The sequence below is a fragment of the Trichoplusia ni genome, chromosome 6, assembly GCF_003590095.1.
Source record: "Trichoplusia ni isolate ovarian cell line Hi5 chromosome 6, tn1, whole genome shotgun sequence".
Taxonomy (NCBI): Eukaryota; Metazoa; Arthropoda; class Insecta; order Lepidoptera; family Noctuidae; genus Trichoplusia; species Trichoplusia ni.
The window spans coordinates 8,852,222-8,872,491 of NC_039483.1; the positions used below are offsets into that span (position 1 = coordinate 8,852,222).

Sequence of the window (20,270 nt, forward strand, 5' to 3'; positions counted from 1 at the left end):
GGATGACCGCCGGACATCGGACTGGCGTTATCTCCTGACTGTCCCTCATCTGTCCGCTACAGGCTCTCTGTTCATTTCATTTTAATCCATTAACTGACATGATGACCTGGTTCTGGGAGTTACATACTCTAATGTGTTCTGAACAACTCGTTACCAATTTGCTCGACTTTGTAATTAGGCATGTAAACGCTCAGCGTTAATTTCGAGAAGAATCAAGTGCCAAATAATTATTAAGGTCTGCGATGAAATGTAAATTGAGAGACGTTTCTCAGCCAATATCAATAGTCAGTAACGAATATAGTTGATTAAATATTTATCCGTTCAGTTATTCAAAATATTTTCTCAGCTTACAAGCTATCGCGTCCAATCGTGCGCGCTTCCACTTGCAATGAAGTCTATCAATATTCAATATTAGTTGCATTTTATATTAAGATATCGAGTCATTATTACAACGGTATAAGGTTCATTTTAATAATTCAATTTTTCCATGAACTTGCTATTTGCTTCAATATTAAGCTCTGTCTGAAGATGAATCTAATTATAACCCTCCATCTCCTCGCCTATACACTTAAGTCTGTGTAAAGTATTATTAAAACCTCGCTTATCCTTTGTTTTGCTTATAGCTTCATCCATTTTGCGTCACGTTTTATCGACCGCTACAAAAACCGCCCACTGTGGGAAATCCTGTAATGAATCATCTCGACTGCTTCCTACATACACGATGCTCGCTTGTTTGTCTCATCCCGAATTAGTTTCCTAATGTATTTCAGTATCCTGTACAATCTACTTAATTACTTGTCTTCCCGAGTCAGTATTATTTCTATTTAAAAACATACTTTTTAGTTCTTTCAACTTTTGTGTTTGAAAGACTAATTAGTTCTCTCTAATTATTAAAATCGAGTCTTGATGAGGGTGATCATTTTGAATTTATAGCTGTAGGTAACTTACCTACTGTATCATTACAATTAATTATACATCCAAAATCAAAATTGAATGGTCGAAGTACGTCTATGTAGACGAATTATATGAAAACCATGTACAGTGATTGCAATATGATTTCAATAACAGTCCATTGTAAAGTTCCTATCGTACCTACCTAATTGATTTCGCAGACAATATCGACGGATATTTCAATTTATCTCATTAACGAGGCTCATGTTCAATTCGTACTCGGACCACAACCGCATTACTATTTGCGACACGTGTTGAGAATCACAATAGCCAAATAACTACAATGGTCTGACAATAGGCGTCCCGTGGTCTGTCGTGTCCCGATAGCTTTGTGTGGCCACATGTGTATTGATGTCGCCGAACCATTTGCGAAGCGTATGACCAATTGAAGTGCAACATGTTTGGAGATGTCGGGATGATTAATTGGTTATCAAAAGGTTTCCGTGACCCGAGCCTGATAAGGATTATGAAATCGGTTGATCTCCTTATCTGCTAACGGATTATATGCGCTATGTGAAATTCTAATAAGGTTCAAAACGTATTGATTAGGTAAAAATAAGGTAATCTTAAACGGTGTTGTATCGTATAAGTCTCTATAAGAGACGTCACTGCGGTCTGTTTTGATAGCATTTTGTTTGGCAAACTTGGCGGGTTCCCAACCGGGGTCACGTTGCCAACTGTGCCAGAGAGTAAATTTTCACACTTTATAAGACAGTTCATCCAATATGTCAGTTTACAACGTTCCTGGGACCGTAGTCAGGTTTTATGTAGCTCTCAATGTGCGATACTTGGCTACACCAACAGAAAGCTGTGAATCGATGGCGCGGTACGATTCATTTATAGCTCCTCGTAGATACACCTTTTTAAAGGTTTTGGTGCTCGTTTTGAAACTATTGTAATTTGTTGCTGAAATAATGAATGTAATCGATTATGTTTAAATATCATCGAGTACAAACAATGATTCATGTCATGGTTTAATTGTTAGATAAACTCTTAGTAAGCTTTTATTTATGATACCTTTGAATATAAATTATGACTTTGCTTGAGTATAAATATTGATGTGTACTTAAGATAAGTTTTATAAAAACCTGAATTATACGTGAAATCTCTTTGATTTATTCAGACTGCAATATGTAAATTTTGAGACAATTTATATTTCGTTTGGAGCATTCTGATAAAATCTATTACGGGCTGGTTTTAGGACTTCAAGTTGGCTGTAGTTTTGTTAAAACGTATAGGACTATTTTACATTGAGCTAAATTGTAAAACGTATGGTTATTTATGGGAAACGGTTACAAAGAACATATGTCTAAATGTTTGGTAAACACAGATCGCGTCAATGTTAAATTGTTTTTGACCCGACTTTGATACGCAATAAGCTATAAATATAACAATTTGCTATCCGTCACACTCCATCAATGTCCAGCGAAATAGAAAGTTGTAAAAACAATGGGTTGTAATGATATTTATCTGTTACAATGGCAACACTGATTGATTGGGTTCGCGCCTCTTTATTGAGTGTTATTGTTCCTCAGCTTTCTTTGCTTCGACCGTATTAATAAAAAAAATCGTTAAAAGCAATGTTGCAACCAATACCATAATAAAATTGTTAAAGTGAATTTTCTTCAGACGTCTTTGGTCGATAACTCTAAAAGAGTAGATTTTAATTAAACTTTGTATTGAGTTAAAAACTGAAAGAAGGAGATAGTAATTTTTAAGCGTAGCAGTTGAAGACATTCTTCACGAGAGCAGAACCGCTTAAAGCTATAGGATATTATAATTCCAGTAGGTACTAACTATAATGATCATTTTCTAAATGGCTACATATAAGATGATAAATGTGTCGGTAGTCGTGTTATCCAAGATCTCATTCCGTAGCTATTCGATTGGCTAACAAGTTTAACTGCGCCAAATTAACCTATTGCAACATGTTTGTTACAAATGAGAATGTTATTAATCGTATACACATGACGCGACTAATCGAGTTTCGATAGATCTTATCGAATGACTGGAATTGCAATAACACGAAGAATGTTAGAGTTAAAAAGCATCTTTAAAGATGTTGTCATCACATGTCTTTTGGAAGCAATAGAAGCCGAGAATCTGCGATTTCATGTTTAACCTTTGCAACTACGCTATCCAGAATTACTTGATTCCATTCACAAGAACCGATACAATCTGCAACTGTACTCCGAACATAAATACGTGGCGATGACATTCTACGGTCGATCGTATGCAAGCCCCTCGGCGAACTTATCGTGTCTTATGGCTCACAAAGGCGAGCGTTCGAGATCGACTAACGGTATGTATGGTGCAATATCCTATTCTATATTTGGTTCCCACATACCACGTGTACTAAGGCTAATTTTGGTCAACACATACCCATTACATAAATTAAAAGGTCAATTTAAACCTTATTATAATAGCCGTAAGATTTATTAAGTCGTGTTTGAAATAGATTTTGGCAGTTAAGCAACTTTCGTGAAAGCTTTTGTGAGTCATACTTTTGTATATTGTGTGGCCTCTTTTTGTTTAAAACGTGCATTAAGCTATCAATATGTTGCTATGGTTCAACGCTTGTGAACTTGGTTGTTGTGCCAATTGTCACAGATAATTCAGGTTTCATTGTAAACTGCGATATCCTACGTTACTAACACGCTAGGTCAACCGATGCAGGAATAGATTGATTTGTTCTGAATTTCATTATCTAAGTTCTATCGACGTAAACCCCCAAACTTTCTAGAGTAAGAACGATCTAATCGAGAAAAAAAAGCTACCGAATCAGTTTGTCCTATTGTCGAAACCTGACACTACGGTACTGTTTTAGAAATGTCGAAAACGAAACAGTTCTAAGAATCGCTTCGTTGCTGTCAATACACAAACTCTTACAAACGTTGTATTGTAATATGATCGTGACTTCACCTCTTGTTTCATACAAATCCCGACGTACAATCCGCAAAGTTAACCCTCGGGCTCCTAGCATAAAATACAAATGACGTACAATTACAAAGGAAGGAACCCAGTGGTCCCTATAAAGCATTTCTCCAGTTCACTGCACTGTGCAACAATGTTTGCAGCCATGATAACATTATTACTGCGTTGTCGTGACTTCGTGAGTCCTGTATGGGTCAATATCGATTGGATAATAATGCACAGTTATTGTTTTATTCGAAGCAAACTTTACCGCAATAGAACTTGTGTTATTTGAGGTAGAATTGATGGAATCATAAAGAAATCGTTCAAATTGATACATTCCACTTAAGGTATGTAAATAAAGTTGTATTTAACAAAGTAGTGTTTTGTTTATTTATTGTGTTAGTACTCGAAGATTTTTCTTTCACTTTATTTGTATTTCCTAATCCCTAATAAAGCTCGCAATCCCTAGGGAGTGGTCTTAACATAGAAGAGGAAATATTTTTTTAACTGCTAGTGCAAACTGAATGTATTAACACTATATTCCCTTTAGAATTTATTGAGTGTAGTAATTGCATTAATAACTAACTGCTGTTGTGTTCCTGTGTTTGGTCTCGGGTATTAAGACTGGCTTCTAATTGCTGGACACAAAATTAAATAATTGCAGTTGAATAGGCGAGTGAAAGTAAAATAGTGTTGGGGAGTACGCAGCTGAGCCGCTTTGTAATCGTTGCGGTTTAGCCGCGGACCCGCAGTCTCTAAAGCTCTACAGAATACGTAAACTAGGTAAGTAAGTACTGGCTGTCCTGGCAAACGTTGCATGGCCATACACTTTATTTCTGGGGATTTTTTGGTGCAGAAAAACAATACGTACGAAAAAAGTTAGGAGCCAAGTCTCAAGTCCTAGACAGGGAACCGCTCAAATACTAGTCGAACTGGTAAAAATAAGCTAAATAAAAACAAATTTGCAAGCAAAATTAGTCACCCATCAAGTTTGAGACCGTAGCTAATGTTGCTTAACCTGGATGTTTATTTTCAGTATTTCTGAAAGCTGCAACAGAAATGCATCATCAGTGTAAATTTCAAAGCTGGCTATGACGTTTAATGGGATAAAACCTGGTGACAGACGGATAGACAAAAGAGCCTTAGTAGTAGGGTTCCCATTTGACTATCTGCTCACAGAACTATAAAAAAGATTATTGCGATCATTCTGAACATTAGGAATAAGTATATTATGACGTTAAGTTCCCTGGGTGGATTGTCCCAGATATTGCATTCAATTCAATCAGGAAAAGAAAATGCTGCGCCAACTTATCTTCATTATGGTTGTTTTTCTAAAGTACACTCATCATTCCCAAAGCAGTCATATAAAGGGAGAAACTTATTACCACATAGCAAGCTCGATTCTTTTGGCTTGGGAGCTAAAACAGAATTTTTGACGACGTTATTCTGAAAGTTAGGAAGAGTGAAGACAGTTTTATATTCTCCAGTTCTGTAAAATATTGATTATAACTAGATGTAGTGTTAGCCGGTCGTGTGTCGTGCCGTCCTTATGTTTGTAATAAAACTTTACGAGGCACTACACGCGACTGGAGCTTTCTATCGATCTAGTTTTAACGCTGCTAACCACTTGCATAACTCAGCTTGTTTATTCTCAGACAGATAAAACTTAAACGTTCGTGTTTTATTATGGAACAGAATGCTATTTCTCATGTGAGGATTGTGATTAGTATTTAGTTTATATTGTTGAAACTATATCTTGGTGGCATGTAGAAAATTTTTCGTAGCCTGTATTCGGTTTTATTAGACTACTTTAGAAGAGCTCAGAATTGTTGTTGCCTATGTAACTAGGAGGAGAAGGTCAAATAGGCAGTCAGTCCTTGTCGCTGTTAGTTAGTTGTATCTGGAAGCCGACTCCAACATAACTGGGAAAAGGTAAGGGTGATGATGATGTAATTGCTTAAGTATTTTCTTATTTGATGTCGATATCATTCTCAACTGCATCTCAGTAATGCAATCAAGCAATAAGCAAGTATGGTAAGTTAACAAGACAAGTAAACGTTAAGGCACTAGCTTCGAGATACGACAGTGAACTAATCAAGAAATATATAAGAAAAAAAAAAACAAATAGTCTATTCATACCTATTACACGAGAATGCCTAATAACATCCCAAGTGTAGCTAAAGGTGCAAAATATAAAAACACGCGCACTGCAAGACAAGAAGTCAACCAGTTCTATAGAAAATATTATCGACATCGTTAATTGGATAATCGGTTTACGCTACTTGAGGTTCTCACACCACTTGAGGACGGATCCCAGGTATGTCGTCTGTCCAGTTGTACAGATTACACCAGGTGTACTGTCGGGCAATAAATAACTATACATCTTCTCTATACCGAGGAACTTTAATCCGATTCTAAAAATATTCCTGCTGTAATAGGAATTATATATAAAAAGTCTTCCTAGGCAAGAATATGATACAAAATATTTCAAAACATTATTATTACGTGATATCCATACAGGATTGGCTATACGACGGCAATATCCAAAAAACCATCTGCTAATTGGTTGATAGATGCTACTCGCTACTTAAAAACCTTAAACCAGAATTCTCTTTTACATGATAAATAACCCAATGCCATTTCCAGTCTTAGAATGATTACCGACATAAAACCCACACGTGTTTTGTGCACGTCTGTACATCGAGACAGATAGTCTGACAACCTTTTTAGCCCGTCTTTACATGGATATATAGAACAAGTTCAGTGGTTACAGCAAAAAAGGAAGTTTTCACATCAACATCTTGTGTGACTGGTCGTGACTCATAGTGACACGGTCTAGGTTATGATGCGGAGCGAATGCTGTAGAAATGTAAAGGAATAGGTATTTTGGAAATGGCATACTTTAGTAAATAATTTGTTTCGCTTTTGGACCAGTGATCTTTAAATCAGGGGAAACAAATAACACTGTTGCTGGTGTAGAACACACGTAGTAAATCTTTGGACTGGAGCAATTTGATTGTATTATTTAAAGTTCTTGGTACCTTTGACATGAAATTCTCTCTACCTCAGAGGATTTTTGATAAATAGCCCTTTACTTTAATTTTCGCCAACTCTAGTGAATTACGCCATGAGTGCATAGTGCACGTCATGGAATCCGAATATGACGGCGGTAATAATGTGGCGTAATATCACAATGTGCGCCCGACGGATCGTGTGCACGTGGGATTACTCGCACTCATTAAATTTTCGACCGTTGGCATTAAAACCATGTCTTTTTTCAAGTATGAAATCCTTTACATATGAGCTTATAGCAAATATATCTACTTGTGAACTCAGTCATAGCTGCGTTATTTCAGTTAAAGTGACAACCAGAAAAGGAACGCTATCGAGATTCAGTCACCAAAATCCGAACTGAAATAAATTGTGAATTACCAAAAACGGTTCTTTCAAAGGTAATTCACAAAGGATTTATGCTTGAATATTCCCATCCACATTAGATTATAATTAAAAGCCGGCTGTAACAAACGGCTCAATGGCGGCGCGCACTCGGCTCAATTGTCAGTAATTCCTCGCGTGACACCGCTCGACGTCTCGTAATGTCGCTTTATTATGATTTTAATGCGTTTACTAATGCCCCACTTGTTGGCTCATTCGTTTGCTGAAGATGTATGATTGCCATTCAAGACTAGTTTGCGAATGACGTGACTCTCATACGACTGTAAGGCTTTTCATCGCCAATCGCTTTAAAGGATTGATGACAATTTCATTCTTAAGCAGCTATTTATTGATTTGATAATGTTATCCCTACAGTAAAGTTAATGTTTATCCGTCATTGCTTTCAACTTATTTTATAGTATGAGGTTTTCAAGTCTTTGAAGTATAGTACTGAAGAATTCGATCGGGACGAGAAGCTTTGCTCTTTTAGTTCCTGACAGCTTTTTTATTGTTATTTTACTAACTATGACTTAATACTAAACCAACATTAACTTTTTTTGGAATGATCACTCGTAAATGGACGCACTGGTCTATAGCATAGATGATCTAACACGTGTAGGCTATTCAGATTCTGACCTCATATGGCAAATAATGATAATAATGAATCCTTTATCTATGTCACAATATCCAGGTCTGGTTTTGTAACACTATCCTAGACCACCTCTCGTTTATCCCTAGTTTGTACATTGTCTAGTTATCTCAGAAATGCGAGCGAATGCATTCAAGATAATTTTAATGGTAGAGATAACACCACATTGTAAGAACAACGGGCCGTAGTTGGCGCATTTAATGGGCACCACACACTGCGTGTGGTCGGTTTTGTTTAGACCACGTACACCCAAACGATTTGTTGCCACGTATTTCATTCTGATTGTTTTACAATGTCACGGCGAAGCTGTGAGGTGTTCTGTACGGTTTCTTGTTACCGTACACGTCGAACAGACGGGGAAATTGATGTTCCAATAGTTTTCAGTAAACATTAAGGTAGACTGATTGATGGTATCGTGTACTACCAATATTTTGATTGGACTAGAACGCTCTTTGATCAGTTGTTCTATAAATGAATGATGCTGAGTGACTACGATGTTGTTTAATGTACCGTTTTAGTTTTTAATAAGGAATTAAATTTTTTAGAACCGCAATTGGATATTTTCCATGTATCATTTGCCTTTTTTAATCTTGGCCTGTGCAAACCAATAAAAATACCATCCTAAACTACATGTTTGTTTCGATTAATAAAATCTGTCGTGCTTTCATTTGTAATTCTATAGTAACGATGATATTTGGCAGCTGTACGCCCTTAATTAATTCCACACCATCATTTGTTACAGATGTCCTCGCGGTGAAAGTGAAGTACACTCGAGTGCGACCCGCCATGGCGTCGTAGGCAGAGATATCGGGAGATAGTTGCGGTAAGTACGAGAGCAAATAGACAAGAACAAGTATATAAGTCTGCGCCATGCGGGAGACATGGGGAAGACGAACAGGCCATCAATAACAGACGTAGACAGAACAAGCGGTAATGAACTTTGTTATACAACCAAAGGGCTCAAATTTCTTTGAAGGAATGTTGCCCGTTAGAAAAATTCATATCAAAACTTTGTCTGGAAAATTCTGTCTCGTGAACGAATTAGATGTTTCGTCATAGTGTTCTTGAGAAATGAGTGCTTGTTCCATGTTTTTCAAATCTAAGGCCTTTGCTTAACTTTTCGTTACTACATACTTATTATATTTCATTTGGAGTGAGCGTATCTTTACAAAGTTCTTTGATCTTCGCGAAACGCTTGAGACTGTTATCTTATTCAGGCTTTTTAAGTAATGAAAATATTATAGTTGTTGAGGTTGTTCACCTCGGTTTCAGATCTTTTCTAACAATACAATACTGTTTTGTATACCTACATTACAAGATTCTAGTTTATACCTAAGTTCTCTTATATAAATTGCATTCTTGTTGTCCAATTAAGTGCATTTTAAGCCGTTTCTGCCCGAGAACGTGACGTCTACAGCGGACTGGGGATTTACAAGTTTTCTTTAAAAGAGTTTAACTTATACCAAGTTTACACAGCAAAGTGTAAACAAGAAAAAATAAGAGGCTCACCATTTCTCTGGTCACGGCAGAAAGTATATTATTAGAAAAAAGTTAAGTAGATAAATTACTAAAAGTTGTTGACGTTAAGGTGTCTTTAGAATGTATAAAAAAAGTAAACTTGAGCCAATTGTCCGTACTGCAGCAAGTCAGAATACAAATCAATCATTTAGTCAACTCACTCGAAGTTTAGTTAAAGCGACCAGTAACTGGCAAACTGTAATGTGACGACAAAACAATGATTTCAATGAAAACCGAGTACAATGCAACATTCCGTTCAAAGTCGCTCGCTAAAATGTACGAGATTGACAATATGTCGCAATGTAGTAACTTACTACATCAAACACTAGATCTTTGTTACTGAAACCCTCCCATGTTCTTTTCTATGCCCTTGGATACCCAATACAAAAACTCTAATATGTAAAAGACATGATTTAAGTATGTTTTGTCTGCAGTCGGCGTGTGAGCTTCCACGACAGATGTTCCACATTTGTGAATAGATGCTAATTTTAGTTTACTATTAGCGATATCGTGGTGAATGACTCGTCGCTAACAGTTTAAGTTTCATTGATTTTTTATTAAACTTGTGGCATGTCTCGTCGTGGTTCACGGTATATGCAGTACAAGTACAGTTTTGTTCTAACTTTATATTGGTTTTCAGTGTTAAAAGAAGAATTTAAATTTTTGAGATCTAACTCGCGATACGTCTTGCTTCTTGGGTTTGGCGTGGTGTTCTCTACAGCCCGGCTAACCGTGTAGTCGTTGATTGATAACCGTTGACTGACTTCAGTAGCTAGTTGGGAGCCGATTCCAACTTAAATATGGCAAAGCTTACATGATTCTTTTTTCTAATACAAAACAATTCAGTAAAATTTCAGATCATAAGTTTGTTCTATTTTCTTCAAGTGGTTCTATCTTCCGCAGGTGTGATCGCGTCAGGTCGCGATGGGCGCGCCGGGCGTCTCGGACGAGTATTCGCCGCCGCGTCTCTCGCGGCTCCTCCACGCGTTGCCGCACATCAACGTCACACTACATCGCGTTAATGACACCTTCGCACCAAACTCACCAGTTTATCTAGAGGTAAGTAATGATTCACCTGACACCCCAAACCTCTAGAGTCTCCCAGATGAAACACCTAAGGTTCACTTTTGGAACAGATCTAAGCAGTTCTTCTAAGCGTTGGCTTTGACTGCTTCGGTCGATTCAAAGAACGGCTGAGAAAAACAGTAATTCTTATTAAAATAAAAATAATGCTGTCCTTCCTTTAATTCAACAAGCATAACTTTAAGCACATCGTTTAACGTTATCAAATTGCATTTTAACTGATGGAATTCTTTATCTCAAGTCCATATTTGGTATATCAAAAAGTCGCATTAATAACTGACTAAAACACTCGTTGTTCACCAGAATTTAACATTAACAGTCCAGGGCAGTGCATTCCCTGATAAAAGCGTACTATAAAACACGCTTTGACCGCTCCGACGAGAGATCCTTATCTATATTTAAGAGCGGGTCCACGACTGTGGGCTGGACACGCAATCATACAAATCATAGTCCGGATGTTTATACTTAGCTGTTTGAAATGTTTGTCTGGCTATGTGACGATTATTGCCTTATGTTAGCAGATGTCAGTTATGAAAGGGTTTTTTTCTACTAAAACTATGGTTTGCAATCCATTTTTGGACAACAATTCATACATATGTGTACAGTCAATAGGATGAATTATTTTATTTTTCGGTTTATTCAGAAGGCAAGGCAAGAAGAAGAAGACAAGGCATAGAAAGTATAGTCAACAAATTTGCTTGTATTCCAGAGCTTGGGCATCCTCGGTTCGATACCGGGCGCATGGCTGATCCTGACGTTAACAGTGCTACTGATCTACCTGCTGACAAGATGCTGCGACAGAAAACAACGACCTCCACGGAGTATCACGGCTTTGAAGGTAACATATTACGAGGTTTTACCGTTTTGCAATGATGAATTCCCCTGTGATTTGTTGTTTATTTAGCAACAGAAGGTCCTTTACCTTCTGGCTATTTCTTATATTTTTACTACTAATAGCTAATCGATGATGGATAGCATTGCTAAAGAACAAAACAAATAAGATAAGACCACCCAGTACACATTAATATAAAGTAACATACAATTACGATAAATCGTAAATCATGATCTGCATACAATATATAAATTAATCGTCGACATATTCAAAAGCGTTACTCAAGCAATTCATGTCACATACTTTAAAATCCCAGTCACAACATTCCGACAATTCAGCATAACTTTATTTGTTTGACAGTCGTATGATAAAGCCATCAGTTTCGCCCCCGAGGGTATCGTCGCCTATATATAGGCTGCTCACAATCACAATAATTCTCACAGAGATGATTCAAATAACACGTGTGCGACGATCATATGTTTTGTTTGGTATGTTTTATAGATTAAAAACTTTATAGTCTCGAAAGATGGGCTGCGACCCCGTTTTGGAAACAATTGAGTTTGCCTTCGTCGACCAAAATGTTCTTTTAACTTTTCCATAGCAGAGCAAAGCGTTTCATATTAGATTTTCTAATAAAAGCACGAGTTTTGCCTGAAAGTGGAGGCGGTTTTATGGGCATAATTTGCTTAAATAAAAACTTACAAGGAAAGTTGTAATTCCAAAACTAGTTAATGTCCTTCATTTACAAGCAAAAGAACAAAAGAAGTACTACTATAATTGTATGTTCGTTTTACCGTTGTTCACATGGACAAGGCATGCTATATCCATGCGGAATGATTGAAAAAAATAAGGACGATGAACTTACATAACTTTGATCTCTCCTTCCAAGATAAAGTAAATATTTTTATGAACTTGTTAGCTATAAGTTTATTGGAAGTGCGCTTCATGTGTGTTTATTCTGACTTCAAGATCAAAAGAAATGATATTACTAAGTGCAGCTTTTCGATTAATGTTAACGGAGATAGCTACTTCAAAAAAGTTTTTTGTTCTTGTGATATTTTTATGAAATGGGCTAGGTACAAGTCGGATTCGCGACGCTTAGCACAAATATATTAAAAAAAAAATCTATTGGGTGCCCGTATTTTTTTGTCATCCAAGAAATTTATGACCTTTTTAGTATTTGTTCATTTAGCATATGTGTAAATTTCAACCGTCCGGTTCTTGAGGAACAGTAGACAGCCAGACGTACAGCGCCTCAGTAATATTGTTACATTAGATAATCAAGATCAAGATCTTTCCGTTTTCGGTATCTAGCAATGATAAATAGTTCATTAAAGACATGCAACTGCTTATGTAACCTCTCATTCCACGATGCCGTAAGATGATGTATAACTTTTTTGGTTGGAAACTCCTCCTTATCAACTCGTTATTCAAACCATTAAGCACCCTAGCTTTAGAGAAACTCTAGAACCGGTTAAAATATGATGACGTTATCTACGGTTTTGGTACTTTTAGCAGTTCGTAGACCGTATCTCAGGATCTAAATTTATGGTACTTCGTCAAGTCTTGAAATGAGCGGTAAAGAGTTGTTGTTCCTCAGATAACGCTGATGATTTTATCGGTGCTATGTTGTGGCGCCATCGGCGTTGGTCTCTTCGGGAACGATGACCTGCACAACGCTATGCTGCAGAGCATCCAAGCCGGCAACCAGCTCGCAGCGCTAGTCAATACTGTGAAGAACCAGGTATTATGTTCAACAATTCCTCATAATGTTCTTCAGATAGTTGTCATTGATTTTCAAATTCTGAAGTTACCGCAATCTCTTAAAGTAATAAAATTGTACTCGTGGATCAGGGTACAGACGTCTATGCAATGTAGTGTTCAGTCACGCTTCCAGAACTTCAATAATAGTAATTAAAGAGGATGTAGGCTTGTGGAATCTTGTTATCTTCATATTTGTTCTTCTAATCTAATGCCATATAGGCAGCTTCTCTATTTGTATAATTTTCATTTTTTAATAATACAAATAATACTACGAGTATGAAAAACTTCGAACCTTAGACAGTTTTCCATTTTACGTATGATTATGGGAATTGGATATTTTCTCTTCCAGTCAAGTATACTGGAGGAAGCGATGGGTTCCCGCGCGCGCGCCCCGCTGGCCCGGCTGGCGGACGCGCTGGACGCGCCCGTGGCCAACCAGACCGCGCTCGGCACTCTGCTGCGCGCGCTCTCAGCTCTCCGCAACAACGCCAGTGCTGCCGCTTCAGCTGCTGATAATCTACGGCGGCCACTCGCTGCTTTGAATCTTGATGCTTTTATGAAGGTATGCCATTTAGTTAATTTAACTAGCGGAACAAAAAAACTGTTATGTGTCTTTTTTGAGCAGTTTCGAGTCAATATTCTTGTTCAAACCGTATGTATGGAGTAAGACACAATTATTACAATATCTTTTTGAGTCGAACGCATAGTTTTATTGAACTACCAGTTCCTCTGAAGGCTCTAGGTACAATTATTACGATACAATTGCAGGTTGTCACAAATCTCATGCGAAATTTACGTGCAGAAGTTTTAAAGTCCTAAACTTTTGGCAAATCTGGACTCCAACTACGCAAAATGTTTCTATTCTGCAGATCTTTTTTACTTAGTTTGGGTGTTACAGAAAGCGTGGGTGTGGGAGGCAGCTCGCTGGGCTGGCGGCATGGCAGGCTGGTGCTGCGGCGGCGCGGTGTGCGTGGCGCTGCTGGCGGCCGCAGCCCGCCGCTCGCGCCGCGCGCTACTGCTGCTCTGTGTTAGTACAGTTAGGTTTAGCGTCCCATTTACCCTTTTATAACTTAGCTAGATTTAAGACATCATTAAGAATTTTACGAGGGGCTGATACATTTAAAGCAGCAGGCTAGTAAAGATAAATTTTGTGACAGGTGTGAATCAATCCAGAAATTCCGTGACACATTTTGGTAAGTTGAAAGCTGGTGCTTGAAGTTAATACGAAAATGCATATTTTATAATTTCCAGCGTTTACTCTTAGTTGAACCTAGGAACTCAGATTGCAGATAGAATGTAGATAAAATGTTTGTTTGTGTTGCAGGTGGGGGCCCTGGGCGCGCTGGTGGTGTGCTGGCTGGCGGGCGCGCTGCTGGCGGCGGGCGCGGTGGCGGCGGCCGACGCCTGCCAGGACCCCGCCGCCGCGCTCGCGCACCACGCGCCGCACTACCTGCCGCAGGACGTACGTAGCATTCTTATACTCTGGCCTACTATATCAAAATAGATATTTCCTTGTTGAATGTCGGATGCTTACCGACCAAATACCTCTTGGTAGTCGTAAATCGTTCCGTCGTCTCCCGAAACGGGTAAATCGCTTGTGGAATTCGTGAAACGCGTACCAAAAGTTCACCATGCACTTTAACTCCGGACCATAGCTGAAATCTGAAACAAGAGTGAGTTATTCCGCGACTATATCGCGTCAGTTTTTGCTAATTGCCTAAGTATTCCAGAAAAGTGTTTTTTCGAGACCAATGATCAGCGGTTCGGTCGAAAATAGCAGTAGGTAGGGATAGTTTTGCAGATGTATTGTCAATTGGGATAGCAATTACAGCAATTAGGGCCAATTAAGGTGACGTTATAACTTATCTAGAGTGGGACTGCACGTTCTATTACTTCACCTTGCTTTCGTACTATTTACTGACATCGAAATTATTGGTTCATTTCAGATGGTGCACTACTACTTATCGTGCAAGGTGTCCCGTGAGAATGTCCTGACTGCTGAGCTGAGGAACGCTCAACGCGCCGTCGTGGCCGTCAGGCAAGCGCTCGCCGTGCTAGCCCGCGGAGCACCGCAACTGTTCAATGATCCTGGTATGAAACCATGATACACTGTTCTTATCCATTCTTCTTTTTCTGTTTGTTTCGTGTGTTATCTAATTACACTTAACTAGCCTTGAAGCTAGCCAGTACCCACTGCCGTAGTCAACTTGCCTTTAAAGTCCCAAAAATCTTGTCTTACAAAAAAATTGTTGACGTGAATTAATTTAGAATTCTAAACTATTTGTCAGAATTATACTTTTCTAGAGGAGTTTGTGATCAAAATCATCGATTCTACATGTTTCCTCTTATAACCTGTGTAATTTGACCCGTTCGTGTGGCCGTAGGTCTGCAGCCAGCGCTGGGCGCGCTAGGAGCGGGCACGGGCGAGGCCGAGCGCGCGCTGGTGGCGCTGAGCGGCGCGCTGGAGTGCCGCATGGCGCGCGCTTACTTCGTGGCCGCCGCGCGAGCTGCCTGCGACGCCGGACTGCAGGTATGTACGGAGGCGATATAGCTTATGCCAAATAGTTTAACGCGCTCATGTTTTTGAGCGGCGCGTTATTATGTTGCTCATCACGTGAAAAGAGTAACACTTTGCGTGACTAATGCGCTCGAGCCATATATAATCGTTAAAGTCTACATTTAGGAATGGATTTCGGAGTCACCGATACAAGTTTTTTTTCAGCCTTTAATATGTAGTAGAAAAGTTAGTAATTAAGTGTTTATTTGCAGGCGTTATCACTCCAGTTGCTCGCGGCCGTCGCGGCTGGCTTCCTCTTCACTGCCATCGTACTAGTCGACTCGCACGCTTGGATATACATCAACACCAAGTATGTGTGCTTTTTAACATCGACATTTTCACATAATGCTGTTTTTTCGGTCGTGTCTCTTGACACTAGATAATTTTTTTTGCTTAGTTCTATTAACAATAATTTTGTTTTTAATGATTTTAATAAAAGTGTATTTGAATAGAATCGCAAACAAACTAACTCCTTTCGTTTGTAATTTGTAAAAAATCTTACCTCTCTTGCCATCGCAGACGAAGCGGCAGCGGCGAGGAACAAGCGCCGTTCCTATCGTCTGGCGGCAGCAGCCAGGCGTCACGCACGCTGCCGCGGCCCGCGCACTACCCCAACGGCAAACCGCCTTCGTACGGTGCTGCTGTACAACTTATGGACCTCGACCGGCCAAGGTATTCACGCTATTGACGCGCTGAACAAACTATCCACAATTTGTTCGCAAGCAGAAATTATGACATTTCCAAGTAAGTTCGTTTTCGATTCTGTCCGCGGACAAATTGTCGATCGTTTGTTGAGTCTAAGAGAATAGCTCAAGTACATAATCATATTAACAATCATTGAGTCAAATACATTCAACATGCTTAAATAACTTACTAACACGAACGTCTAAAGTTGTGCAAAAGGTCACTTAGCTTTTTTGTTCTATATTATTTTGTATTTGTTTACTAACTGGTACAAGAAAGTTCTTTATAGAAAATTTAAATGCAAACAATGATTGCAAAAAACCGAAGTAAAAAGTTGACTAATTCGCTTATCTATTGTTTTATGTCAATAGTTAAGGTATCTTAGAAGTTTGATTCGATTTCAACAAACAGGTTAACCCTACGTAGGTTGATTTAAAATATTGTAAATGTGACCCATACAATGTAGGGGTTTGGCGACGTAGCTTAACCCTGTAAAGTTGGGTATGCTATCGCGGCGCCTCCACGGTAATGTTTGACGTTCTGTCTAGCCCCAGCAAGCCACCCTCCTACGGCGCTGACGTGCAACTCATGGACTTCGAAAAACCAAGGTCTGTAGTCTTGTATGGTGGTCCATGTTTATACTATACAAATACCTTTATTATATTACCTATGTATGTATATGTTATCTTTAGTTAGTCTTCACTTTAGCAATTTAAATTGATCGAAACTCTACAGGGTTTCGCTTGATTTTTATTTGCTATGGGTTTGGGTGTTATTTTTTTATGGTTGTGAATATATGCTTGGGATATTGAAATAATGTGTACTGAAAATTAAGTTATGTATATCTTCTGAAAAAAGTTATTGTAATGAATAAATATTTCTTTCGGGTGTACGAAAAAACATATGTTATTGAAAAATATTATTGGAAAAACGACACAATTAACAATATGGGACTAACCAGCAAAATACCCTGTGTGTGCTTTCTCTCCATATCATTCATCTGCTTGAGACAAATTGTGACGACTGATGCGACATGTAAGGTGATGATGACGTCATTACTTTACATGTCACAATTTTAAGAAACCTTTTTGGCCTATCCCGTAATATTCCCCCTTGTGTGTTTTCCAAAATTCAAGTTTTAAGCTATGAAAAAAAATCAAGATAATCATGTTAAAAAAATTTGCCCTTTTTTGCGGCTTGTTTCTTTCATATTCTTTGAATCCTGAAAAAATAAATATTTTGTCTCAAGCACCAGCCATAGCTGGTATTATGAGTCTCGCTCGTGTGGCTGGTGTGAGCGTGTGTGTGGGCCGGCAGGTCGCGCATGTCGGGCAGCGCCACGCTGGGGCGCGGCGCGGGCGCGGGCGGCGCGGGCGCGGCGCTGGGCGGCGCGCACACGCTGGGCCGCGCGCCGCACAACGGCAAGTACGCCACGCTCAGCAAGCAGTGCAAGACGCTCGAGAGCAGCGACTTCTACTGAGACCGGCCCGGCGGCGGCGCGCACGAACACACGCCTGGTATGTACTGCTGTAGGTTACCGTAATAATGTGCAATTAATAAAAAAAATCAGAGTGGCACTTATAATAATTTTTAGTAAAAATTATACATAAGTTTAACGTTAAGCCAAAGGTTCAGATGCCTCATGCATCTGAACCTTTGGTGACACTTTGAGAAAATGTGTTTTTTTAAAGAAATATTTCAGGCAATGATTAGATTTGTTGATCAAACATTAACTTTTTGATATTGAGTTATCGTATAAAATCGTATTAAAGCCTGCTTGTTTCGCCTTGCAGGTCAGGCAGGGCGCTCGACGAGCTTGAACCGTTTCGACCCGAAGTACGCGTCGTTCGGTCCGCGCGCCCCTCGGCCGCGCCCCGCCGCAGCCGCCGTGTCGCTGGGCACGTTCTCCGCGCCGCCGCCGGCCGCCGACAAGTACGCGACCGTGAGGCCCGCGCGCCGCGCCGAGCCGCAGCCGCTGTCCGCCGCCGCGCTGGAGTACCGCTCCCTGCAGCGCCCGCGCCGCGGCCCCGTGCCCGCGCCCGCCGCGCACCGCCGCCGCCAGGACCGCGCCGAGCGCGCCGACCGCCCGGACCGCCCCGACCGCCCCGAGCGCCCCGAGCGTCCCGAGCGCGCCGAGCGCCCCGACCGCCCGGAGCGAGCTGAGCGTGCCGAGCGAGCTGACCGCCTCGAGCGGCCCGACAGGCCCGAGCGGGCCGAGCGCCTGGAGCGTATGGAGCGCATGGAGCGGCTGGCGCACGGCGACGCGCGCGACCTGTACGCGGTCACGGAGCTGTAGGCCCGGCCGCGCGCCGCGCTGTCGCCGCCAGACGTCCTGCTCTGACCGCAGGCGCGGCCGCACTGCTCCCTGCTCCCCGCCTCTGACGCTGATGTGTTGTCCCAGTGCTCCCCCGTACTACGAACCTGACGTTTCCGACACTCGATGTATCACTATGTCGATCATAGTGGACGGGAAGTGATGTACATTCAGTTTATGTGACTACTAATATTCTGAAACTTGGGTATCTAAACGCTTCTCTCGTGACGGGACGTCGAGGAAGCGTTTTGCTAACTCTATTAGCTAAAACGAGAATTGTAGCTATACTATTTAAAATGACTAAAGTAACAATCCAGTCTTACGACAATGCTCTGGTAGCTCAGATGTCAAACTGATCGAATGTTTTCTACCTGTGCGTGATTGCTCAATATCTATGTAATTTATTGTGAATAATGGTTGAATCCTATTTATATCTTAAATATTTTGACAAAATATAAGTTTTGCTGTCTCGAATTATTAGTGAATCATTTTTATTTAACGTAAATATTTAGGAAATATTACCATCGGTTACTAAACTGTTTTTCATTAAGGCCTATTTTTTTAATCGTTTTTATAGCATTTTTTAAAGCAGGTCTAAAGATTCGATCGGCGTAAAATATTTTTTGTATGTTTGTTTATCCGCGTGTATCATAAAAGTCTAAGAAGGCTGTGTTAGCGATTGTTAACGACCAATATTTTGTAACGGTTTTGTTAATAATTCTCACGGTAAAGTTTATGGTGACGACTGCTGGTGATCAAAGACTCTGTATGTTTTTGGACTCGGGTTTTCGCTCAATATAGTTTTAAGATATCGAATTCAGCTGGTCTAACAATCTTTCGAACTGTTAGAATAAAGTCGACGCTTTTTAGCGCTAAATTTAGGAGACGAAGAGAAAAGAGTATTCCTTTGGCATGTTTCATATTAAATTTAAATAAAAGTAGATGGCTCGGAGCCTGACCGTAGAGGTTTTATTGCATTGTATATCTCTAATAACATAAGCATGTACATATATTAACAGTAGATACATGTACTTTATGTTCGTACAGAAAGTTACATTCTCAAAATGACTATAAAATTAATAAGAAATTATTTTTGTTGGACTAATCTGGAATCTCTATCATGTGTAGCGGTTAATGGTTTAGCTTTCATATTTATGGCTCAAAATTCTAACTGATTTAAATTGCGTGGACCTAATGTAAATATAAGTTAAATAAAATTTAGTTCAATATTAATTTTATTTACAGCTAAACCCTTAATTGTAAATAAAATAATATAAATTAATCATTCCAATGTGTGTGAATTAGTAAGAAGTGGAATTGGTAAAAGCAATTTACATACAAATGTATTAAATATTTGTAAATAAGGTGCAAATGACTACTGCCATTCAATGATAATCAAATTTTAATCGAAACTTTGTTTAAAACAGTGTAGTTAATAATATTAGTGGAAAAGTACTGCTCTTGCTATAACACCACAAAATGTAACTTAATTGTTTAATGAAGGAGTATATTCTTTAAAGTTGTTCCAATTCTCGCGTTTAGTCCTTATGCTTCTGAAGTCGACAAT

The 20,270-nt window shown here is 39.5% G+C and overlaps 1 protein-coding gene across 2 annotated transcripts in view; it reads left to right on the top strand.

The window, feature by feature from the left end:
* The window catches only part of LOC113494750 (protein tweety-like), a 66,165-nt gene extending 47,805 nt beyond the window's left edge, over positions 1-18,360 (top strand). Inside the window, exons 2-15 of one of the 2 annotated variants that reach the window (XM_026873199.1) lie at positions 8,694-8,774; positions 10,373-10,528; positions 11,262-11,390; positions 12,985-13,128; positions 13,498-13,710; positions 14,047-14,184; positions 14,473-14,610; positions 15,095-15,239; positions 15,533-15,678; positions 15,918-16,015; positions 16,225-16,377; positions 16,938-16,997; positions 17,707-17,906; positions 18,183-18,360. In XM_026873199.1, coding sequence (XP_026729000.1) covers positions 10,394-10,528; positions 11,262-11,390; positions 12,985-13,128; positions 13,498-13,710; positions 14,047-14,184; positions 14,473-14,610; positions 15,095-15,239; positions 15,533-15,678; positions 15,918-16,015; positions 16,225-16,377; positions 16,938-16,997; positions 17,707-17,869 — 1,662 coding nt within the window. In that variant the 5' untranslated portion in view covers positions 8,694-8,774; positions 10,373-10,393 and the 3' untranslated portion in view covers positions 17,870-17,906; positions 18,183-18,360. The remainder of the gene's footprint in view (positions 1-8,693; positions 8,775-10,372; positions 10,529-11,261; positions 11,391-12,984; positions 13,129-13,497; positions 13,711-14,046; positions 14,185-14,472; positions 14,611-15,094; positions 15,240-15,532; positions 15,679-15,917; positions 16,016-16,224; positions 16,378-16,937; positions 16,998-17,706; positions 17,907-18,182) is intronic. The other variant, XM_026873200.1, reaches the window with a different exon arrangement.
* Positions 18,361-20,270: the final 1,910 nt, after the last annotated feature.